At 38.5% G+C, this 25,604-nt stretch overlaps 1 protein-coding gene across 6 annotated transcripts in view; it reads left to right on the plus strand.

Moving 5' to 3' along the window:
* Nucleotides 1-25,266, plus strand: part of DENND6A (DENN domain containing 6A) — an 80,287-nt gene extending 55,021 nt beyond the window's left edge. For 5 of the 6 annotated variants that reach the window (XM_023200946.3, XM_023200941.3, XM_023200953.3 and 2 more), the window contains 11 exons: nt 4,573-4,695; nt 5,253-5,348; nt 9,548-9,642; nt 16,363-16,428; nt 16,510-16,574; nt 17,771-17,860; nt 20,053-20,106; nt 20,207-20,316; nt 20,505-20,607; nt 21,834-21,908; nt 22,373-25,266. In XM_023200946.3, the coding sequence (XP_023056714.1) occupies nt 4,573-4,695; nt 5,253-5,348; nt 9,548-9,642; nt 16,363-16,428; nt 16,510-16,574; nt 17,771-17,860; nt 20,053-20,106; nt 20,207-20,316; nt 20,505-20,607; nt 21,834-21,908; nt 22,373-22,504 (1,009 nt within the window). In that variant the 3' untranslated portion in view covers nt 22,505-25,266. The remainder of the gene's footprint in view (nt 1-4,572; nt 4,696-5,252; nt 5,349-9,547; nt 9,643-16,362; nt 16,429-16,509; nt 16,575-17,770; nt 17,861-20,052; nt 20,107-20,206; nt 20,317-20,504; nt 20,608-21,833; nt 21,909-22,372) is intronic. The other variant, XM_023200957.3, reaches the window with a different exon arrangement.
* The last annotated feature ends 338 nt before the right edge of the window (nt 25,267-25,604 follow it).

Raw genomic sequence — 25,604 nt, forward strand, 5'->3', positions numbered from 1 at the left:
GAGGCAAGTTGTCATATGTTGAGGAGCGTACTGAATGCATACTGAATTGCAACATCATAAAGTTGAAAGTTGTAAGTCGAACCGTTGTAACATGGGGAGTGTCTGTACTTCATTTTTTTAATGCCTGAATAATATTCCATGTGGATGGGCCAGGCGTGGTGGCTCACACCTGTAATCCCAGCACTTTGGGAGGCCAAGGTGGTCAGATCACCTGAGGTTGGGAGTTCAAGACCAGTCTGACTGGCATGGAGAAACCCCATCTCAACGAAAAATACAAAACTAGCTGGATGTGGTGGCACATGCCTGTAATCCCAGCTACTCGGGATGCTGAGGCAAGAGAATCACTTGAACCTGGGAGGTGGAGGTTTTGGTGAGCCAAGATCATGCCATTGCACTCCAGCCTGGGCAGCAAGAGCAAAGCTCCATTTCAAAAAAAAAAAAAAAAAAAATTCCCTGTGGATATGCTACATTTTGTCTATCCATTCACCTTTTGATGGAGACTTGGATGGTTTACATTTTTGGTTATTATGAATAATGCTGCTGTCAACATTTGTGTATAGGTCTTTGTGTGGACATGTTTTTTATTCTCTTGGGTTCCAGATCATCTTGTATTTTCTCTTCCCTAGCTCTAGAATCAGCCATTTCTCTAAAAAACCTTGGTTCTTTTTAGCAGAGAATAGGATTTGGAAGACAAGATCTGGGCACTTGGTGTGCTTATTGATATTGAGATATCATTGCTTTTAGACTCTCTCAAGTGGACAAAGCTAGGATGTGTGTGTGTGTGTGTGTGTATATGTATATGTAAATGCATGTATATGTACACATCATATATATTATATTAAATTATTCTTTATTTACTGATTTAATCAATACCCCTGTTAGTAATCAATGCCCCATCTCTTCTGCAACTTTTTTTAAAGTTTTTTGTTTGTTTATTTCAAAAGGTTTTTGGGGAATAGGTGGTGTTTGGTTGCATAAATAAGTTCTTCAGTGATGATTTCTGAGATTTTGATGTACCCATCACATGAGGAATGTACACTGTACCCAATCTGTAGTCTTTTTATCCCTCACCCCCTCCCTCCCTTTCCCCACTGAGTTCCCAAAGTTCATTGTATCATTCTTACGTCTTTGCATCCTCATAGCATAGCTCCCACTTATGAGTGAGAACATACGATGTTTGGTTTTCCATTCCTAAGTTACTTTACAATAATGGTCTCCAATTCCATCTAGGTTGCTGTGAATGCCATTATTTCATTCCTTTTTATGGCTGAGTAGTATTCCATGGGGTGTGTGTGTGTGTGTGTGTATATATAACATTTTATATATATGTGTATGTGTGTATATATATATATATTATGTGTATATATATATAACATTTTCTTTATCCTCTCATTGATTGATGGGCATTTGGGCTTGTTCCATATTTTTGCAGTTGTGAATTGTGCTGCTATAAACATGCATGTGCAAGTATCTTTTTTTTTTTTTAATGACTTCTTTTCCTCTGGGTAGATACCCAGTAGTGGGATTGCTAGATCAAATGGTAGATCTATTTTAGTTCTTTAAGGAATCTCCATACTATTTTCCATAGTGGTTGTACTAGTTTATGTTCCTACCAACAGTGTAGAAGTATTCCCTTTTCATCACATCCACACCAGCATTTATTATTTTTTTATTTTTTTTATTATGGCCATTCTTGCAGGAGTGAGGTACTAGAGTATTGTGGGTTTGATTTGCATTTCCCTGATAATTAGTGATGTTAAGCATTTTTAATGTTTGTTGACAATTTGTATATCTTCTTTTGAGAATTGTCTATTCATGTCCTTAGCCCACTTTTTGATGGGATTGTTTATTTTGTTCTTTCTGATTTAAGTTCCTTATAGATTCTGGATATTTGTCCTTTGTTTGGATGTATAGATTGTGAAGATTTTCTCCTATTCTGTGAGTTGTCTGTTTACTCTGCTGATTATTTCTTTTGCTGTACAGAAGCAAAATAAGTCCCATCTATTTATCTTTGTTTTTGTAGCATTTGCTTTTGAGTTCTTGGTCATGAAGTCTTTGCCTAAGCTAATGCCTAGATGGGTTTTTTCCAATGTTATCTTCTAGAATTTTTATGATTTCAGGTCTTAGATTTAAGTCTTTGATTAATCTTGAGTTGATTTTTGTAAAGGATGAGAGATGAGGATCCAGTTTCATTCTTCTACATGTGGTTTGCCAATTATCTCAGCATCATTTGTTAAATAGGGTGTCCCTTCCCCACTTTAAGTTTTTGTTTGCTTTGTTGAAGATCAATTAACTGTAAGCATTTGGCTTTGTTTCTGGGTTCTCTGTTCTGTTCCATTGGTCTATATGCCTATTTTTATACCAGTACCATGCTGTTTTGGTGACTATGGCTTTACAGTATAGTTTGAAGGCAGATAATGTATTGCTTCCAGATTTGTTCTTTTTGCTTAGTTTTACTTTGGCTATGCAGGCTCTTTTTTGGTTCCATATGAATTTTAGGATTGTTTTTTCTAGTTCTGTGAAGAATGATGGTGGTATTTTGATGGGAATTGCGTTGAATTTGTAGATTGCTTTTGGCAGTATGGTCATTTTCATAATATTGACTCTACCCATCCATGAGTATAGGATGTATTTCCATTTGTTTGTGTCATCTGTGATTTTTTTCAGCAGTGTTTTGTCATTTTCCTTGTAGAGGTCTTTCACCTCCTTGGGTAAGTATATTACTAAGTATTTTATTTTATTTATTGCAGCTATTGTAAAAGGGGTTGATGTGATTCTCAGCTTGGTTGCTGTTGGTATATAGGAGAGCTACTGATTTGTGTACATTAATTTTGTATTTGGAAATTTTGCTGAATTCGTTTACCAGTTCTAGGAGTTTTCTGGGTGAGTTTTTAGGATTTTCTAAGTATATGATGTCATCAGCAAACAGTGACACTTTAACTTCCTCATTACCAATTTGCATGCTCTTTATTTCTTTCTCTTGTCTGATTGTTCCGGGTAGGACTCTGCTGCAACTTTGTCCCCCATGCTAATAGTTTTCTCATCCCCCCTGGGCCCTGCCATTCTACACCTGGCTTCCCTTCTGCATGGATACCCTCCTTATCCTGCTCACTCTCTGATTCTCCTTGTTGGATTGACTCTACCCATACCTCCATGGATACCCTCCTGTCTCATTCAGGTTATTCTGTCCCACTAGACCACGTCTCCAAGTGGGTGCCATCTTCCCCTTTTTGGGCTCTGACTCTCGACACCAGGTCGAGCCTCACATGAATGCCCTCCTTACCCTGCTTGTGTGCTTACACACCCCACTCCAGGGTACTTCTCCATGGAGATACCCTCGTTCCTCTGCTCTGACACCTTGTGCCAGTTGGTCCCACATTGTGACAACCTCCTCAACTCATTCTGTCTTTGATACTACACATCAGGCTACCTCTCTGTGCTTCCTGGGCTCTGTGAACTCAAACCAAATAATCCCCACACATGTATACGTTCCTCACCACATTTGGGCTCCAGCAGCTCCACTGTAGGCCACCATCTGCATGTAGATGTCCACCTTACCTTACATAAGCTCTGACATGCCTCCCTGGTCAATACGGCTCTCTTTCCCTAGTGGCAGAGATAACTACCATGTTCTGCTTTAGGACTGAGTTGTTTAGGAAGGGAAGAAGAAGAGCTCCTTTGCCTTACCCATGAGCTGTTTTTTTTGTTGTTGTTGTTGTTTGTTTCTTTTGTGGCACTTGTCTTGTTTTTGAATAGTTAAAATTAACTCCCCTAATTTCCATCTCATAATTTGTTGCATATTTTTGCACTTAATTGTTGTTTGATTTTTCTTTTCTTTTTATTTGCATGTGTGTCTTTTCAACCGAGTGGATTGGTTATGATTTTCATAAATAGATAAGATTCTCCTCCCCAATCTAGTAGGAAAAATTTTTACCAAGCCAGGAGGAAATTCCTAAATAAGTGAAAGTTACCAAGTATCTTAGGCTTAGTAACATACTAGTGGAGTTGTGTCCCAGCAGGCCTCCACCCAATTCCAGGGCTGCTGTAAAAATAATCATTTCCGTAGAGAGAGTATCTGCCCAGGAGGTTCGCTCTTGTTCAAGATTAGCACTCCCCCTTGTGATCTGTCATCATTCTTTAATGTCAAAAGTATTGGGTTTTAAATTAAGTGTATCCAATAAGTGCCCTTGGAAAATTAATTTTTCTTGTTTCCTTAAAAATATTTAGGATTGAAATTCAAATGTATCAAAGCAATACTGATAAAATAGATCTATCATGTGGTACAACAATTTAAGAATTGTATGCTTTTATTGTCAGTTATTCTGTGTGTCAATATATTACATTTAATTTTGTAAAAATTAGAATGAGTCAAATTGATAGACATTTTTATGTGAATAAAAGGGACTTACGTCTCTATACATCACCATATTCTAAATGAATTTGTGTATCAGATCAAGATACAAATAGCGGAAGAATTTATATCATTGTGGCATTTTTAGAAAGATTATGTAGGAATTTTAAAAACAGGATTGGCTACATTAAAAAATATTTCTACTGTGCATCACCTTTCAGATGTTTCTGCCCAGTTTTCCTTCATAGTCAGATGCTCTGGGAGCTGGTGCTGTTGGGGGAGCCCCTTGTGGTTATGGCGCCATCACCATCGGAATCATCAGAGACGGTATTGGCACTTGTTAAGTGAGTATATTTAGTTACTATTTCTGACTTTTTTTTTGATGCTGCAGTACTGAACCTTTTGGTGATATTTGCAGCACTTCCCACCTGTTGTATGTTTCCCCACCCATTATTGCATTGATCCATGCAACAACCCTATCAGAAGGTAATGCTTATTATAGCACCATTTTATGGATGAGAAAATTGATTCAGGCTCCATGAGGGCTGGAACCATGCCTTTGTTGTTCTGAGTGACAGGCACATTGATTCATTACATGAAGTTGATCCTTGATAAATATTACTCGTGTGAATGATCAGTGTAGAGTCAAAGGCACATAGCTAGTGAATGGTAAAGCCAGAATTTCATCCCATCTTCTGCCCCAAACCCAGTGTGTTCTTTCAGTATGCCATTTCACATTATATATATCTGTCTTTCTAATTCTGTGAAATGAGTTTACCATTTTCAAAAATAAACAAAGTATCCCTTTGTGTGTATACTGTTTGTGTAGATGTTTTCTAGTTACCGATTAGGATTTTTAATTTCTGTGTCCTTTATTTTACATGTTCTTCCTGCTCCACAGCTGTATTTCTCCATTAAAGTACTTCAGTGATTTCCGACCTTATTTCACTATTCATGATAGTGAATTCAAAGAATATACTACGCGTACTCAAGCTCCGTAAGTAAACAGAATGACTTATATTGACCAGGTATTACCTTTATAACCACAATTATGTAGAATTATTTTTGGTAATAAAAGCTTGTAGGCAGAATGATCTTATAAAAGTAAAGTTTGAGGAGTTTTAAATTTTATAGATTTTAAGAAATCTATAAATAATTTTAGATTTTAAGAGTACCTTATTTGAGTGATTTTATTTATTTATTTATTTATTTATTTAAATTAATTTATTTATTTTTGAGACCGAGGTTTGCTCTGTCATCCAGGCTGGAGTGCCGTGGCATGATCTCGGCTCACTGCAACCTCTGCCTCCCAGGTTCAAGCAATTCTCCTGCCTCAGCCTCCTGAGTAGCTGGGATTACAGGCACGTGCCACCACGCCCAGCTAATTTTTGTATTTTTAGTAGAAACGGGGTTTCACCATATTGACTATGCTGGTGTTGAACTCCTGACCTCGTGATCCACCCACCTCAGCCTCCCAAAGTGCTGGGATTACAGGTGTGAGCCACCACGCCCGGCCCAAGTGATTTTATTTATTAATGGAAGCTATATTGTCATTAATAGCCGCTGGGTTGTACTTTCAATTCTACTTTTTTACAAAAAATCTTTCCAGTCTGTAAAAAGAAAAAGTAATCTTACCCTTTCCCTTGTAGCTCCTGCTCTATCGCTCACCTTCTTTTTACAGCTAGATTTCTAGAGCAACAACAATCTGCATGTACTATCTCCACTTCTTGATTTTCTGGTTGCTTCTCATCAACTGCAGATTGACTTCTTCATATTTACTGAATTTGTTCTTGCCAAATCATCAAGACCCTTCTCACTGTTTGAGCCAGTAGGCATATCATTGCCCTGTTTTTTTTCTCTCTTTCTTTCTCTCTTTCTTCCTCTCTCTCTCCTTCTTTCCTTCCCTCCCTCCCTCCCTCCCCTCCTTTCCTTCCCTCCCTCCACTCCTTTCCCTCCCTCCCTCCCTCCCTCCCTTCCTTGCTTCCTTCCCTCCCTCCCTTCCTCCCTTCCTTCCTTTCTTCCTTCCTTCCCTACCTTCCTTCCCTTCCCTCCTTCTCTTCCCTCTGTTCTCTTCCCTCCCTCCCTTCCTTCCCTTCCTTCCTTCCGTTCCTTCCTTCTTCCCTTCCCTTCCTCCCTTCCTCCCTTTCTTTCTTTTTCTTTTCTTTTCTCTCTCTCTCTCTTTCTTCCCTTCTTTCTTCTCCCCTTCGCCTTCTCCTCCCCCTCCTCCCCCTCCCCTCCCCCTCCTCCCCCTCCCCTCCCCCTCCCCATTGCCCAGGCTGGTGTGCCATCTCTTCTTTCTTGTAACATTTACACTTTTAAGCTTACAAATATTTTAATCACCAGCCAGTCATGATGGTGCATGCCTCTAATCCCAGCACTTTGGGAGGCTGAGGCGGGCAGATCACATAAGCGCAGGAGTTAGCGACCAGCCTGGGCAACATGGCAAAACCCTGTCTCCACAAAAAAAAAAAAAAAAAATACAAAAATTAGCTGGATGTGGTGGCATGCGTCTATAGTCCCAGCTACTAATGAGGCTGAGGTGGGAGGATGGCTTGAGCCTAGGTGGCAGAGGTTGCAGTGAACTCAGATTGTGCCACTGGAACAGCCTGGGGGACAGAGTGAGACCCTGTCCCCCCAAAAATTTTTTTTTGAATATCTAATACCATTCTCTCCTGGGCAATCTTATGGTGCATCCCAATCTCCTTTGCAGACTTCTTTTCTCTACGAATCCCTTAAATGTTGGTGTTCGCTAGGTATTGTCTTTTGGGTTCTGATTTCAGACTGATAGTTTTTTTTTTCTTTTGAGATGGAGTCTGGCACTGTCACCCAGGAGGGAGTGCAATGGCACCATCTTGGCTTACTGCAACCTCTGCCTCGCAGGTTCACGTGTTTCTCCTGCCTCACCCTCCCAAGTAGCTGGGATTACAGGTGCACACTATCTAATTTTTTGTATTTTTAGTAGAGACAGGGTTTCACTGTATTGGCCAGACTGGTCTCGAACTCCTGACCTTGTGATCTGCCCACCTTGGACTCCCAAAGTGTTAGAATTACAAGCATGAGCCACCGCACCCAGCCCAGACTGATAATTATTTCTGTACAATCTTTTTTTTTTTTTGAGACAGTCTCACACTGTTGCCTAGGCTGGAGTACAGTGGCACGACCTTGGGTCACTGCAACCTTCATCTCCTGGGTTCAAGTGATTCTTCTGCCTCAGCCTCCCAAGTAGCTGGGATTACAGGCATGCACCACCACACCCAGCTGATTTTTGTATTTTTAGTAGAGACGGGGTTTCATCATGTTGGCCAGACTGGTCTCGAACTCCTGACCTCAAGTGATCTGCCTGCCTTGGCTTCCCAAAGTGCTGGGATTACAGGTGTGAGCCACCATGCCTGGCCCTTTCTGTACAATCTTATCTGTACCCATGGCTTCTGTTAATACCCCATGCAAATGACTGAAATATATCTTTCTAGCCAATATCTCTGTGAGGTTCAGACCTATATAACCAGGCATGTGTGTGTGTTGTGGGGGGAGAGGGGATGTTTTAAGCACATTGCCCCATAGAAGATAGAGGTCTTAATGGCATCTGAAACTAAACACGTGCAAACTGAATTATTTTTGTCTCCCTCTTTTCTCCCCTAATCTCATACCTCTTCTTTCTTTTCATGGATGGCATTAGTTTTCACTTAGTCCTCAAAACCTTAATTGTCATAAATTTCTCCTTCGTAACATGCCCCACATTAAATTTTACCAAATTCTGTCAATTTTATATCCTAAAATATCTCTGATTACATTTCTTACCTTCTTTCTGTAGCTCCCTTTCCAGTCTTAGTGCGTCTCATGTTTTGCATATCCAAATTTGCTTTTCCCTCAACCCCTTCTGTCCTCATAAGGTAACTTCCAAATTTCTTCCAGAGTGATCTTCCTTTTTTTGTTTTTTGAGACAAAGTCTCACTCTTGTCCCCCAAGTTGGAGTGCAATAGTGTGATCTCGGCTTACTGCAACCTCTGCCTCCTGGGTTCAAGTGATTCTTCTGCCTCAGCCTCCCTAGTAGCTGAGATTACAGGTGCCTACCACCACGCCTGGCTAATTTTTGTATTTTTAGTAGAGATGGATTTTCACCGTGTTGGCCAGGTTGGTCTCGAACTCCTGACATCAGGTGATCCGCCCGCCTCAACCTCCCAAAGGGCTGGGATTACAGGCGTGAGCCACTGCACCCGGCCGAGTGATCTTTCTAATAAGCACTTTTTCTTTCACGCAACATTCCTCCACTTGGTTATCTAGTAGTTTCCCTTTGCCTGTAAGATAACATCTAAACTTCTTAGCATGCTAACATGGTACTAATGATTGGGCAACAATATTCTCATTTCTGACTATTCATCCTTTCTGCTTTTGCTCCAGGAATGCTGAACTCTGTGTAGTTCTACAGGCAGGCCATAATGTCACTTCATTGCTTTGCACATAGTTTGTTCTGCATCACTCTTCCTTCTCTCATCCACTTGGCAAAAAACACCTACTCATCTTTCATGTCTTCCTGTAAATATTATCTCTTTGGTGAGGCTGTCCTTTAATCCCCTGGTAGACATAGGTTCTCCTTTGTGATTATTGTGCATTTTTTTTTTTTTTTTTTTTTTGAGACAGGGAGTCTCACTCTGTTGCCTAGGCTGGAGTGCAGTGGTGCAATCTTGGCTCACTGCAACCTCCACCTCCCGGTTTCAAGCGATTCTCCTGCCTCAGCCTCCTGAGTAGCTGGGATTACAGGCGCCCGCCAGTACGCCCAGCTAATTTTTTGTAATTTTAGTAGAGATGGGGTTTCACCATGTTAGCCAGGCTGGTCTCGAACTCCTGACCTCATGATCCACCCACCTCGGCCTCCAAAAGTGCTGGGATTATAGGCTTGAGTCACCGCGCTCAGCCGATGTTGTGCATTTTAAACCACCTTCACTGTCTTCTAATTTTGGCATCATAACTGGGTGTGTTTACCCTTCTGCCTGTGTGTGCTGTTGGAAGGACCATGTCCTTTCATCTTTATATGCCTAGTGTGAAACATGTTGCCTGGCCGTGTAGTTGATATGTAATGTTTGAATAAAGGAAAAAGCAATCTGTGTATTGTTCATTGAAAAGAAAATGTAAGCTATTCTTCACTGATTTAATTTTCATCTTTTTCTCACCTTTTTAATTTTGTTTTGTTTTATATAGGCCCTCAGTTATATTAGGAGTAACCAACCCTTTTTTTGCTAAGACACTCCAGCACTGGCCACACATTATTCGAATAGGAGACCTTAAACCTACAGGTAAAATATAAACTTGGTGTTCTGTTTTTAGTGTGCAGTGTTGCTGAACAGGTTTCTTTCTTCCTTTCTTTTCATCCTTGATTACTTTTTATGTTGATGGCAGCTTTCTTCAAGGCCTTTGGAGAAGAGTATAATTTCCTGCTAATTTCCAACTAAAATATGCAGGTTCTTACAATATGTATAATCTGTCATATCCTCCTACCCAAAAGTGTACTTATAGTGTTACAGACATTGAATGAATTATAGTAAAATGAAGTCTCAAAAATGTTAGCTTTATATATATGTTAAATATTATATAATAATATATTTAAATATATATTTTCAGATTTATATATTAACAGATTTAAATATATATTTAAATATAAATATATATATATTTAAAAGCCCAATAAAACAGAATTTTCTATATATATAGAAGCCCAATAAAACAGAACTTTGCAATACTGCTTGAGTAAAACCTTATAGAAAACTAAAATTATTCCCAACTTGTCGCAAAATACTCAACTAGGTCTCAAAACAAGTATATGTCCCTGTAGCACAGGTTATTGATTTAGGGAGTGGTTCACAGTGTCTTTTCATATGGAAAATACATATAGTACCTTGTTCATGGTAGGAGTTTAACAGATGTTTAAGTATATGAATTCTGAGGTTGGAAGTTTTGTTAATCTAGATGACAACTAAATGGTACATTAATTAAGGACGTGAATCTTGGGTATGAGAAGATACGAGAAATTTTTAAAATCTTAATTTAATCTTGACATTTATTTTCATGGTTTAGGTGTACTAATTTAGACTATTTTATTGATTGTAATGTAGTGGACTACTGACTATTTTCTCCTTTCAATGGAAGACTTCTCTCTGACATGACAATGGACATTCATGAATTTTCCACTGAAATAGTTGGGATTATAAAGTTATTTTCTAATAACTTTATAATGTACTACATTTATTTATTTATCTATGAGACAGGGTCTCACTCTGTTGCCCAGACTGGAATACAGTGGCACTATCTCAGCTCTCCCAGGTTCAGGTGTTTCTCCTGCCTCAGCCTCCCAAGTAGCTGGGATTACAGGCACCCACCTCCATGCCTGGCTAATTTTTGTATTTTTAGTAGAGATGGGGTTTTGCTATGTTGGCAAGGCTGGTCTCAAACTCCTGACCTCAGGTTATCTGCCCGCCTTGGCCTTCCAAAGTGCTGGGATTACAGGTGTGACCCACCACTCCCGGCCACTACAGTTTTTTTTTCGAAACAGAGTCTCACTCTGTTGCCCAGGCTGGAGTGTAGTGGTGTGATCTCAGCTCACTGCAACCTCTGCTTCACGGGTTCAGGAGATTCTCCTGCCTCAGCCTCCTGAGTAGCTGGGATTACAGGTGCCCGCCACCATGCCTGGCTAATTTTTGTATTTTTAGTAGAGATGAGGTTTCGCCATGTTGGCCAGGCTGGGCTCAAACTCCAGACCTCCAGTGATCCCACCACCCTGGCTTCCCAAAGTGCTGGGATTACAGGCTGAGCCACTACGTCTGGCCAGCAGCCACTACTTTTAAATCTTGTTCCTTTTGTTATACATAGATAAATTTGAAACATGACTTAATAATCTGATTTTATAAGATTTTCCTTCTGGTATATACATATATCTAAATGGAAGTGTTAGAATCAAGGATAACATTTTAAATAGTACTGTTTACAAATTCTGGACTCAATGTTACTGAAATTTTTAGAAGCCTTATGAAATAGAGGAAAAAGCAAAGGGCTTCACCTTTGCAATCAGAACTGTGTGCTAATAGGCTGAATATCATTTTTAAGTCTCAAATTTTTTGTCTGCTAGGAGGATTAAACACAGTGCCTGATGCATGGTACTCTGTAAATGGCATGGTCCCCTGCCATTCTGTTATTGTTCTGTTTGAGTATTAATGATAGTTCAGAGAACAACAGTTGCTAGAGTCTTGGATATGAGACGATTTTTTAAAATCTTAAAGAGAAATTTTTTAAAATCTTAATTTAATCTTGACATTTTCATGATTTGGGCATACTAATTTAGACTATTAGTTGTAATGTAGTAGACTGCTGATTGTTTTCTCTTTCCAGTGGGAGAAGTCTCTCTGCTAGATGTAGGTAGGAACTTTTGCACAAAATCATTGGTAGAGCAGCATGAGTTGATAAATCTGTTTAAGAAATCACCAAACTGTTTGCCAAAGTGACCCATCAGTTTACAGTCTTACCAGCAATGTATGAGGGTTCCTGTTTCTTAACCTCTTTTCCAACATTTGATGTTGTCATTTTCATTATGGCCATTCTAGAATGTTTGAAATGGTGATTTTAATTTGCTTTTCTCTAATGTCTAGTGATGGTGAGCACATTTTCATCTACTTCCTTTCATTCATATATCTTTGGTGAAATGTCTATTTAAATATTTTGCCTTTAAAAATTTTTTTTTTTTTGTGATAGGATCTTGTGCTGTTGCTCAGGCTGGAGTGCATTGGCACAATCATAGCTTACTGTAACCTTGAACTCCTGGGCCCAAGTGATCCTTCTGCCTCATCCTTCCCAGTAGCTGGGAGTACAGGCACACACCACCACGCCTGGCTGATTTTTAATTTTTTCTGTAGAGACAGGACCTTGCAATGTTGCTGGTCCTGAACTTCTGTGCTCAATCAGTCCTCCTGCCTTGGCCTCCCAAAGTGTTGGGATTACAGGTGGAAGCCACCACACCCGGCCTGTTAGTTTCCATTTTTTTGATAGTAGCCATCCTAATGGGCATGAGTTAGTATTTTATTGTGGGTTTCAGTTTCATTTCCCTCATGATCAGTGATGTTGAGTATCTTTCGATTGTTTATTGGCCATTTATTTTATTTATTTATTTATGAAACGGAGTCTCACCTGTTGCCTGGCTGGAGTGCAGTGGCGCGATCTTGGCTCACTGCAACCTCTGTCTCCCAGGTTCAAGCAATTCTCCTGCCTTGGCCCCCCGAGTAGCTGGGATTACAGGCATGCACCACCACACCCAGCTAATTTTTGTATTTTTAGTAGAGATGGAGTTTCACCATGTTGGCCAGGCTGGTCTCAAACTCCTGACCTCAGGTGATCCACCTGCCTCGGCCTCCCAAAGTGCTGCAATTACAGGTGTGAGCCACTGCACCCAGCCTATTTATTGGCCATTTATATATCTTCTTTGGAGAAATGTCTATTCAAGTCCTTTGCCCACTTTTAATAGGATTGTTTGAATGGGTTTTTTTTTTTTTTTTTTTAGTTATAAGAATTCTTTATATATTCTGAATAGTAATCCTTATTAGATACATGTTTGTGAATATTTTGTTCTATTTTGTATTGTCTTTTTGCTCTCTTGATGGTGTCCTTTGATGCACAGTTTATTTTACCTTATTTATTTACTTTTTGAGATGGAGTCTTGCTCTGTCTTCCAGGCTGGAGTGCAGTGGCCCAATCTTGGCTCACTGCAACCTCTGCCTCCTGGGTTCAAGTGATTCTCCTGTCTCAGCCTCCCCAGTGGCTGGGATTACTGGTGTGCACCACCACACTCAGCTAATTTTTGTATTTTTAGTAGAGAGAGAGTTTCACCATTTTGGCCAGGCTGATCTTGAACTCCTGATCTCATGATCCACCCGCCTCAGCCTCCCAAAGTGCTAGGGTTACAAGCATGAGCCACCACACCTGGCCTGTGCATAGAAGTTTATAATTTAATGATCTTATTTATCGTTTTTTTGTTTTCTCCTGTTTTTATTTTTTAAGTCTTAATTATTTTTTCCTTGTATTACTTGAGTATTTAGTGTCATAGTCATGAAATCTCATATATCTTTTAATTTATGAGTGGTATATATCTTGGAGTATTTTTCTGCTTGTTAAGTTAAAAACCAGCCAGGCCCACTGCAAATGCTGTACAAGTTGTGCAACACAGCCCTGCTCAGGATTCTGGTTTTGAAACCTGAGATAGATGTGAGTTCTACAAGGAAAAAATAAAATCTGGCAGGGTCAGTAAAATTATAGGAAAAAGCGTCTTCTTTAGGACCAAGAGGGAAGGCACAGCAGAATTAAGATTTTGCTCTCTTGTGTCCTGAAACTTTACCAGAAACATACATTTAGCGTTAACCTTGCAGAAGGATCATTCCTCCTGATATAAAGGGATTGCTTTTTCTGGATTGTACCTAGTTTTAGAGCACCCACATCCTTGGACAAGATGTTCCTCTGTGTCTAGTTATGACAGAGCTAACAACCTGTCTTAATAGGGCACTCATTAATCAGAATGAATGATGGCGGTAACCAACTGGTTCTGGTGCATACCAGGTGAATATCAAGTTTTGTCCATGCTTTAGTTTCTTCATCTGTGAAATGGGCATCATAAATAAACTCTTATTGTGAAGATTAAATGTAATCATTTGTGCAGTATTCTTGGACCAGAGACTGGCATGGAGGACATCTTCAGTAAATGATGGCTATTACTGTCCTTACCATTATCTGCAACTCTTTAAGCAGCATGTCCATGCTTCTGTATTTTTTACTCAAAAGGCCTTTTCTCCTTCCTATGGATAACTTTTTTTTTTTTGAGACAGAGTCTCGCTCTGCCACCCAGGCTGGAGTGCAGTGGCGCAATCTCGGCTCACTGCAAACTCTGCCTCCTGGGTTCAAGTGATTCTCCTGCATCAGCCTCCCGAGTAGCTGGGACTGCAGGTGCCCGCCACCATGCCCGGCTGATTTTTGTATTTTTAGTGGAGATGGAGTTTCCCCATGTTGGCCAGGATGGTCTCGAACTCCTGACCTCAGGTGATCCACCCACCTCAGCCTCCCAAAGTGCTGGGATTACAGGCGTGAACCACCATGCCTGGCCGACTTTTTATCTCTCTTATAGGTTGGCTTAAATGTTACTTCCTTTAGGAATCCTAAATACTTTTCTTACTCCTCTTTGGCCAGGACACTGTTCTGTGTCTCATAGTATCTTGTTCATAATTCTGTCCCAACACCTTTCCCTCTGTATTGTCATTTCTCTGTATCATATTTTGCCGTTAGACTGTGGCTCATTGATATGAGAAATTAGCTGGTTTGTTCCGGTATTGCCAGTATCTTGCATTTACTTAATATATACTGAGTCAATGAAAAATTAAGTCTGTGTATCCATGATACTGCTTTTTTAACAAGTATCTGTTTAAAATTATTATTGGGGCAGTTGACACATTTGGATTATAGACTAATTTTTTTAATCTCTTTCGCTCTTTCCTTTATAGACTGTGTTACTTGGCAGCTTCTTTGCAAGATTGAAATTACAGTTAACCCTTGAACAACACAGGGATTAGAAATGCCAACCTCCTATGTAGTAGAAAATCTGTGTATACCTTTAACTCCTCCAAAACTTAACTTCCAACAGCCTACTGTTGACCAGAGCCTTAGCAATAACATAAACAGTTGATTAACACACATTTTATATGTCGTGTGTATTATATACTATATCCTTACAATAAAGTAAGCTAGGGGAAATAAAATGTTACTAAGAAAGTCATGAGGAAGATAAAATATATATTGACTATTCATTAAGTGGAAGTGGATCATCATAAAAGTCTTCATCCTCATAACCTTCGCATTGAGTAGGTTGAAGAGGAAGAGGAGGGAATAGTCTTGCTGATTCAGGGGTGGCAGAAGGAGGAGAAAAAACCGTGTATAAGTGAATATGCACAGTTTAAACCCATGTTGTTAAATGTTCAACTGTATTTCAAAGTAAAAAGTTTATAGAAATAGCTATTTTGTCATAGTACATGCTCTTAAAATGTTTTAGCAATATAAGATTGCAAAGGAAAATGTTCCTTGTTCTTAAAATCCCACCTCCAGATATACCACAATTAGCAGTTTGATCTATGTAACTGTTTAAACAAAGGTATTTTGTGAATTTAGAGGCTTGAATTGTATTATAATCTCTATAATAATATAATCTCTAGATTGTCTTTCAGTTCTTAGGTTCTTTTAGCCCTTGTGCAGAGAAGAGGGAGGGGGGAGAAAGTCTTTGAAATTAGGTTTGTTCACGACACTTTTAAGTGTGTATCTTGAGGCATTTTTCTGCCTGTTATAAGAGTTGTTTAGGTGTTAGCTTTCTTTGACCCTAAGACCAGGGCCTGCATATACTACACAAGCTATTCAACATAGCAGTCTGCTCAGGAGTCCTGTCCATCTGTGGCTCAGATCTGTGGTTGCTGCACACACCATTGCCACTTGCTGGCAGTGTAAGTTTCTGTAATGGAAAAGGTGAATTTGAGGAGGCATCAAAAAAAAAAAAAAAAGAAAACACACACACACACACAAACCCTTGAAGACTACATCTGCACAGTCATTTAAGAATTACTCTCTATTCCATTTATACTTAAAGGGTATTTTATTCCTCTTCAGCACCTAAATTTTCAGTTTTATGTATTTGGCATATAGATTTTAAATTACAGGTTGTGTGACAAAAAGGGAAAAATTTAAGTAATGATAGATATTAATGAAAGATCAAATATCCATTTTATATAATTTACATGAATTGTTTCTGTACTGTTGTAATAATCCAGTATTCTTGTTATCCAGTTTTAAAATACCAAGAATGAACCCTTAACATATTAATTGATGTTAAGAATGCTTTAATTATAACATGCTTAAGTAATAAACAGTAGATTATAAATAAAGTTCCAATTTTATAATATGTATGATTAGAATAATTATAAAAATCTTTATGCTGCTTCCTGCAGGTGAAATTCCTAAGCAGGTTAAAGTGAAAAAACTGAAGAATCTAAAGACTCTGGATTCTAAACCTGGTATTGACTTTTATTGATTTTTAAATATTTATTTGTATGGTACTTGGGTTTTTTTGTTTACCTTCTTTTCTTTGCTCTTAGGAGTTTATACTTCATATAAGCCATATTTAAATAGAGATGAAGAGATCATAAAACAATTGCAGAAGGTAATTAGTTGCTCATATTATTAATTTAAATTTCCTTGTTTAGGTATGTAATATCCACTTAGGCAATATGTCCTTTATGTATACTAATGTGAAATAGGATCTCTCCTTTTTCTTTGAGGGGGAGATGGAGTCTTACTCTGTCACCCAGGTTGGAGTGCAGTGGTGTGATCTCAGCTCACTGTATCCTCCACCTCCCAGGTTCAAGTGATTCTCATGCCTCAGCCTCCTGAGCAGCTGGAATTACAGGTGTGCACCATCATGCCTGGCTAATTTCTGTATTTTTAGTAGCGATAGGGTTTCACCATATTGGCCAGGCTGGTCTTGAACTCCTGGCCTTAAGTGATATGCCCACCTCTGTCTCCCAAAGTCCTGGGATTACAGGTGTCAGCCACCACGCCCTGCCAGGGTATCTTTTTTGACTCAAAGTTTTATGAAAATCAAGAGACTAAGCTAGCAACAGTATGGGCATGAATTTGGGACTGTAGCTATACATGAGTGTCAGTCTTTCTAGAAACTTGGGAGTTATAGTGAAAAAGCCATAGATTCTACCATGATAGCATCTAACAGTAAGGGATTATAATTTTTTTAAAAATGTAAATCGTATAATATAGCAAATATAAAATATTGTCTTTATTTTGAATTCACTTTTTTTTTTTTTTTTTGAGATGGAGTTTCGTTCTTGTTGCCCAGGCTGGTGTGCAATAGCATGATCTCGGCTCACTGCAACCTCCACCTCCCGGGTTCAAGCAATTCTTCTTTCTCAGCCTCCCAAGTAGCTGGGATTAAAGGTGGCCACCACCACGCCTGGCTAATTTTTGTATTTTTTAGTAGAGACAGGGTTTCACCATGATGGCCAGGCTGGTCCTGAACCCCTGATCTCAGGTAATCCACCTGCCTCAGCTTCCCAAAGTGCTAGGATTACAGACGCCAGCCACAGTGCCCAGCTGTGAACTCACATTTTCACAGTATGGGATGAACAGTATTCCCTAAGCTAAGAACTCTTATATTTTGCTCTGGTAAAGATTATTTTCACAGGATATTGCACAATTAACTTCACATTAAATTACTTCAAGGTGAAGTTCTAGTTTTTTAAATATCAAGTGTAAATGTATATTTGCATAGCAGTTGAATATGATAATTATCCATTGTTTAAGTTCCATCACTAGAAAACAGATTCTCATTATTTCCTTTTTAAGGGTGTACAACAGAAACGTCCTTCTGAGGCTCAAAGTGTTATTCTTCGACGCTATTTTTTGGAACTGACACAAAGTTTCATCATTCCATTAGTAAGTTAATAAAATACATTTTTTCATAATTTAATGATTTGGTGAAGGGTATATAAATGTTTTTCCCACCCTCCAAAACCATATCTTAAGTTGTGTGTTTTGCCAGCCTGGTGTATTTGAGTGATTAAAAATAAACCCCTTTGCAAGAGACCTGGATTATTTGTTCTAGTGTTAACTGTTTAGCTTTGGTAAGTCACTCCCTCTGAACCTCAATTTTCTTATCTATGAAATGTGGCTGATTCCACTTTTCCTAAGTACCTTTCAAGACTATTGTGAATTTTAAATGATATACTTTATATGAAATATTACGTAGTTACTACATTTTTCACCTTAAAAGAAGATTATCGTAGAGCTTCTGTGATAGTTATCTTGAAAAAAATTTGATATAATGTCTATGAGGCTGTAGCTCCATAATAACAGGGACTATATCTGTCTTGCTCGTTATTAATTTGCCAGTCTGGCATATGGTAGCACTCAAATGTTTATGGAATAAATGACTAGACGATATGGTTATTCTAAGAAATTCAGACGGATGTCATATTAAAGTATAGGGAGTACCATGATGTGGCCCTACTCTGGAGACTGCATCATAGAGAAACTTTGCACAGTTATTAATATAAAGTAATATATCTATGAATATTATATAGGGCATCCTGGAGATCTTTGCTGTTATATTTTAGAAAGAAATATTATTTCTTGGTCTATGGATGTCAACTTATTTATTCCATTAAATCTATTTGTTTGAATAAATAAACTTTTCTGCAGTGCTTATGAGCATGGACTAGGCTGGGCACAGTGGCTCAGGCCTGCTACTTTGGGAGGCCAAAGTGAGAGGATTGTTTAAGACCAGGACTTTGAGACTACAGTAGGCTGTGATTGCACCACTGCACTCCATCCTGGGCAACAGCAAGACTCTCTTAAAAAAAAAAAAAAAAAAAGAGCATGGACTGGGCATGGTGGCTTACATCTGTAATCCCAGCACTTTGGGAGGCCGAGGCGGGCAGATCACGAGGTCAGGAGATCGAGACCATTCTGGTTAACATGGTGAAACCCCATCTCTACTAAAAATACAAAAACTTGGTCGGGCTTGGTGGCATGCACCTGTAGTCCCAGCTGCTCTGGAGGCTGAGGCAGGAGAATCACTTGAACCTGGGAGGTGGAGGTTGCAGTGAGCCGAGATCACGCCACTGCACTCAGCCTAGGCAAAAGAGTAAGACTCCATCTCAACAACAACAACAACAACAACAACAAAAAGCATGGACAAAAGTCAAGTAGACCTCAATTCAAGTCTAAATTGTATTAGCCTTTTGAAGAATCCTCAGTTTCCCAATAATACCTACCACATAGAATCATTCCAAGGATTACAAGAGATCACGCATGTAAAATGTTGAGTGCATTATCTGGCCTATAGTTACTCAGTAAGGTCAACTATTATCATTAAGACAGGGTGAAACCCTGACTCAACTAAAAATATAAAAATTAGCCAGGCGTGGTGGTGGGTTCCTGAAATTCCAGCTACTTGGGAGGCTGAGGCAGATAATTGCTTAAACTCTGGAGGCAGAGTTTGCAGTGAGCTGAGATTGCGCCACTGCACTCCACTGCCATGTGCCACTGGGCAACAGAGTGAGACTACATCTCAAAAAAAATAAATAAATAAAAATTAAAAAAAGGGCTGGGCGGCATGGTGGCTCACACCTGTAATCCCAGCACTTTGGGAGGCCAAGGCGGGTGGATCACGAGGTCAGGAGTTTGAGACTAGCCTGACCAACATGGTAAAACCTTGTCTCTACTAAAAATACAAAATTAGCAAGGCGTGGTGGCGCACACCTGTAATCCCAGCTACTTGGGAGACTGAGGCAGGAGAATCGCTTGAACCCAAAGGGGCGGAGGTTGTAGTGAGCCAAGATCATGCCATTGCACTCCAGCCTGGGCAACAGAACAAGACTCTGTCTCCAAAAAGAAAAAAAAAATGTAGTCCCTTGGTTTACCCAAGATTTAGTTGAATTTTATTTGAAATCTGACTTCACAAGTCAGTCTAAATTTAGCTCTATCTGTTGTGGGGAGTGATGCAGTTGTTGCCGTCCATTGAAAGGGCATATGATTAAAAACTTAAAAGACCCATTCCTTTTAAGTAGGTCTGTTTAAATATTTTTGAAGACACTCCTTTTATTAACTTTTTTTTTTGGTTTTAGGAGAGATATGTGGCAAGCTTGATGCCTTTGCAGAAAAGTATTTCCCCATGGAAGGTATGAATATATTCACATCTCTTTGGGTCCTCTAACTGTAATTAACTTCTGTGAACATATCATACTCCTAATTTCTAAATATTATATTTCCTGTTTCTAGAGTCCACCTCAATTAAGACAGTTTCTTCCAGAAGAATTTATGAAAACACTTGAGAAAACAGGACCTCAGCTAACCTCTAGGATAAAAGGCGATTGGATTGGACTTTACCGGTTAGTCTTTTTTTCCTGTTTTACACCCATGTGTCATGCTTTATTTAAAAACAAAACAAAAAACTAGACTTAAACTTATTCTTTTTAAAGAATTCTAAAGTTTGACATGGTTCTCTGAATAGGAAAGGTATTGAGGAAAGGAAATAAGTTATAATCAAACTTTACTTTCTTAAAATGTATTTTTATAGGCATTTCCTAAAGTCTCCAAATTTTGATGGCTGGTTTAAGACCCGGAGGAAGGAAATGACCCAAAAATTGGAGGCACTCCATCTAGAAGCTCTTTGTGAAGAGGTTCGAAAACTGTGTGTTTGTGTAATGATTAACAACTGTTGAAAATAAAGATAATTATGCTTAGAGGTTGAAGATTGTACCCTGTATCCACTCTTTATAAATAGTAATAATAACTAACTTTTCTAGATCATGTGCTGTGTGCCAAGGACATTATAGGGGCTTTATATAGATAATCTCTTTTAATCTTTACAATGATTCTTTGAGGTAGGTGTGTTATGAACTACATTATGGGAAACATTTGGCTTAGAAGTTAAATGACTTGCCTCAGATCACATCCCTGCTAAGTAGTGGAGCCAACAGTGTGCTGGAGTCCACTTGCATTGGCTCACAAGAGCCAACTGTGCACATCTGTTCTCTATGCACATCTCTTCTCAGCTCTGCATTCAGTGACCTCAGGTTGGCAGCTTGAAATAGCCTACAGTGGGAGTACTACACCACAGAAATTGGCAAATGCGACAAACCAGAGACCTGTTTTGGAGAACCACTTGTTAAATATTTACCAGCACATTACTGGGTAGAGTAAGGATTGTAATCCAAGAAGCCTAACTCCACATCTTTTGCTGTTACGATGTATTTACCTTTTTTAGTTAGTATTAACACTTTTTAAAATGTGGACTGATTTTTTTTTTATGTTCTGTATTACCAGGCTATTTTAAAATAAACTACTTATGAAAATAAAAGGGATAGTCTTACTTTCATTTAGATTTAGCTTTAAATGCAAGGCATACTAGCCTCAGTGATAACTTTCTGCTCATAAACTCCCAGTGACTGTGGCTTTGCAAAAAGGAATCTGATGAATGCACCTGCAGCATAAGCCCAGGAAGAGCTTATCTGAAAACATGAAGTTTACATCCAGTAGTAAATTCATGTTCAGTTCTTTTGATTTGTTAACAAATGTTCCTTATAAATTAGTCACTACTTAGTGGCAGTGGGGGTTACTATTACAGTTTGAGTTGCAATTTTGTTTTTCTTGCTTGATCTAAAAAAGCCACCTCAGTACATTGTGTTTTACTTCCAAATATGAGACAATTATTCTGGCTAATGCAGAAAATTAACAGTTATTAGAATATTATGAGAATTATTCCTACACTATAATGCTATATCTGGGTTAAATACTTTGTTCTCCTTTTCCTTCTTGTCTTTTCTTCATAGTAGCCTTACCTATTGAAATAGAGGTTTGAATATTATTTTGAGAATTTACTGATTTGGGATTTTATTTATTCTAGGACTTACTTCTCTGGATCCAGAAACACACAGAAGTAGAAACAGTAGACCTTGTCTTGAAGCTGAAAAATAAGCTGGTATGTAGCCAAAACAGCCAATGATTAAATTGACTTTTCTGTGAAGATATTTTCCTCTCATGTGAACTGACAACCCATGATAGTTCACAGAAGTAACTTTTTAAATGAGAGGGCTTGAAATTGGTCAGTTGATGGTACATATTGCTGAAAATACTTGGTCACTGAAACAGACCATAATGATGCCATATTATTCTAATGTTATCTACATAGAATCTAATAAGCTCTATCAAAACATTGTTGCTTATATTTCTAGGTATTACTATGAATTTACATAGAAGCCTTTTACTGAGCTTAGTAACGTATTGTTTAAATGGAATGCTCCTTGCTTTTTTAGTTTCTGAAAATTTTGGTCTAAGACTGAAAGTATCCAATTGTTAGACCTTTAAAATGGTTTATTTAGAGAATGTAATGTATTAATACAGATTCTGAGGTTAATTTAAATGCTATGAAATGTCCTTATGTAGTTGCAGGCTGATCGAGAGCACTTACCTGTGAAACCTGACACTATGGAAAAGTTACGGACACACATAGATGCCATTATCTTAGCATTGCCAGAGGACCTGCAAGGCATACTGCTCAAAACGGGCATGACATGATATTTGCCAAGATTTTCCAGCCAAAAAGGATTATGCATCAGGAAGCATACTGACATTTCAACCAGACGCACAAAGGAGATCTCTCAGTGGCAGCAGAGTGGAGAATTGCCATGAATGCTAGTTACAGGGTAGAAAGACTGTATTGTATAAACAGAACTTTTTAGTGCATTATTTTTAAAGTGGATATCTGTGGTGGTTCCACTTTAATACTGAAACATCGAAAGGCATTTCTATATTTTTAATCATGTTCTAAAGTGCTCTTATGAGAGACTTGGGGGCCATCAGTATTAGTGATTTCATACTGCAGTGCTGGCATTGCAGATATTTTTTTAAATTGGTGCTGCTTTGCCCAATCATGTTAAAACTCAGGGGGATATAAAAATAACATTCACACTGGCTATCTTCTTAAGAACAGAAAGACTGAACTGTCCTATGGTTAGAAGGAATTGATGCTTATGTAGTGCCTTCTGTTGTCCTACATGTTTCACAGTTCAGCTGCTAGTCTTGAACCTTTTCCTTAGCTTCATTATGATATGTAATTTTATAAGGTATTCTGTTGAGTGATCATTGTTTAAAAAAAATATTTCTTGCTACCCATTGTGTTTATTAATATACATGATGGGTTTTTTTCAGTTGTCATATAGATTTTCATTATTTTCTCTTCCATTTTCAAAATTTAATCTTACCAGTTTCTCCAAAGACAAGGAGGCATCTAGTATTAATTATGGAAGAGTTTATTTTCTCTTACCCTTTACTAATTTAAACATTAGGCCAGGTGCAGTGGCTCACACCTGTAATCCTAGCACTTTGGGAGGCCAAGGCGGACAGGTCACCTTAGGTCAGGAGTTCAAAACCAGCCTGGCCAACGTGGTGAAACCCCATCTCTACTAAAAATACAAAAATTAGCCAGGCATGGTGGCACACACCTGTAATACCAGCTACTTGGGAGGCTGAAATGTGAGAATCACTTGAACCTGGGAGGCAGAGGTTGCAGTGAGCTGAGATTACACCACTGGACACCAGCTTGGGTGACAGTGAGACTTTGTCTCAACAAAAATAAAAAATTAATAAATACTAATTTAAATATTATTAAATGTTTAAACTAATGAACTTGGATGCTTTTCAAAGACATTTTAATTATAAATCTCATAATCAGCTATTTTTTTAAACTGAACTATTCTTATTTCAAAGGCATTCATGAGTTTTTTATGTGATACTTATTTGAGTGATGATAAGATTGATGTCAGGCATTATTTGTTTGATAGTGTTTTATTTTTCTCAACATTAATATTTCTCAGAACACTTTTCCTACTGTTGTTTGACGTGGAAACTTTCGCATGAGTCACTGTTATGGTTAGCTTTTGTTGTTGTTGTTTTTGTTTTTGTTTTGTTTAAACAATACTACCTTGCCAAAAATAGAAGAATGTGATTTGGTAGAGTAAGGTTGTTTGGTTTGTGTTTGAATAAGAGTATCCTGCAGAAGCCACTTTTTTTTTTTTTTTTTTTTGAGACGGAGTTTCACTCATTGCCCAGGCCGGAGTGCAATGGTGCGATCTTGGCTCACTGCAACCTACACCTGCCGGGTTCAAGCAGTTCTCCTGCCTCAGCCTCCCAAGTAGCTGGGATTACAGGCATGCGCTACCACACCTGGCTGATTTTGTATTTTTAGTAGAGACGGGGTTTCTGCTTGTTGGTCAGGCTGGTCTCAAACTCCCAACCTCAAGTGATCCGCCTGCTTTGGCCTCCTAAAGTGCTGGGATTACAGGCGTGAGCCACCGCGCCCGGCCAGAAGCCACTAATTAAAATAGGCACACATGACACAGCATGTGGGTAATAGCTGTGTCTTGAATTATCCTCTAAATAACCAAATTTAGTTGTATGTGTTTGTAAAGGATATGGCTTCAGAAGCTATCTTTTGTTCTCTTGCTATAACTCTTAAGGGCATTCCTGACCCAAGAAAGATTCCTTGCATTTGTAACTGTGGTCTAATACCCAAATGTGCCCTGTTCTTATGGATACAGTCTCTTGAAGCATACCTCAAAGTCATAGAGAGAATATGGCATTCAAGAAATCATTTGCCTTGGATCATATGAGTTATTTTGTGAAACAACAGCTGACTTTTCAGAAAAGGGGCAACTACTTTTATATGCTAAAAGTATTTCATAACTTTTTGGGAAACCTTATTTAGGTATAAATGGTTATCTTATTATTTTTCAAAAAGGTATATTTTAATAATCGTACAATTTATATACAGTTTGTGACCAGAATTTGCAAGTTGTTGGTGTCATATCAAGGATCTTTTAAATTATACCACTTCAGGATGTATCATTTCAAGTTTATTTTGCACAGCTAAACAGTAGCAAAAGATGCCAGTTAGCATGATAATGGTGTCTTCATTTTTACTGTATTTAACTGAAACCTAACACATGTTGAAAACCGTATCATACCTAGTTTATCTCTTAATTTCAAACTATGTACTTGTAAAAATGATGTAAATTTGCATTGGGAACCTGAGAAAGACTGACTGATAATTTTTGGTTTGTGATTTTCAGATTTGTCCTTTTTTTTTTTTTTAAGAAGACTTTGTTACTATGTAAACCCTGACATTAAATGTTTTATCTCTACCAGCATCAGGAGGAATCACTGCTTTAAGGGTATTATGTAATGCCTAGTGCCTTCTATTTACAGTGAAAAAGAGGTTTTTATGAAGGCATTTATGGTCATTACCAAAAACTAAATTAAAGGCCTTGGATTTTAAAGCACTTGGATATTTTGTGTTATTTCTGAGTGGGGTTGGACTACTTGGAGAAAATGCATAGTTAATGAAACTTGTGCATTATGAGGTTCCTTTTGTTTCCTGCCAGATTGTTTGTTTTTTTAAGGACTTCAAATGAAAACCCTGTGTACTTCTCTATGAACAGGTAAACAATTCTGTTTAGACAGATCAGTTAAGTGGCTGCCTATCTTTCCTAGCAGTGCATTGATTTTATGAAATATTCTGGTAAAAATATTGGCCATATGTATTGGCTCATACCTATAATCTCAGCACTTCAGGAGGCTGAGGCAGGAGGGTCGTTTAAGCTCAGGAGTTCAAGATCTG

This window comes from Piliocolobus tephrosceles, chromosome 2, assembly GCF_002776525.5.
Source record: "Piliocolobus tephrosceles isolate RC106 chromosome 2, ASM277652v3, whole genome shotgun sequence".
NCBI classification, from domain to species: Eukaryota; Metazoa; Chordata; class Mammalia; order Primates; family Cercopithecidae; genus Piliocolobus; species Piliocolobus tephrosceles.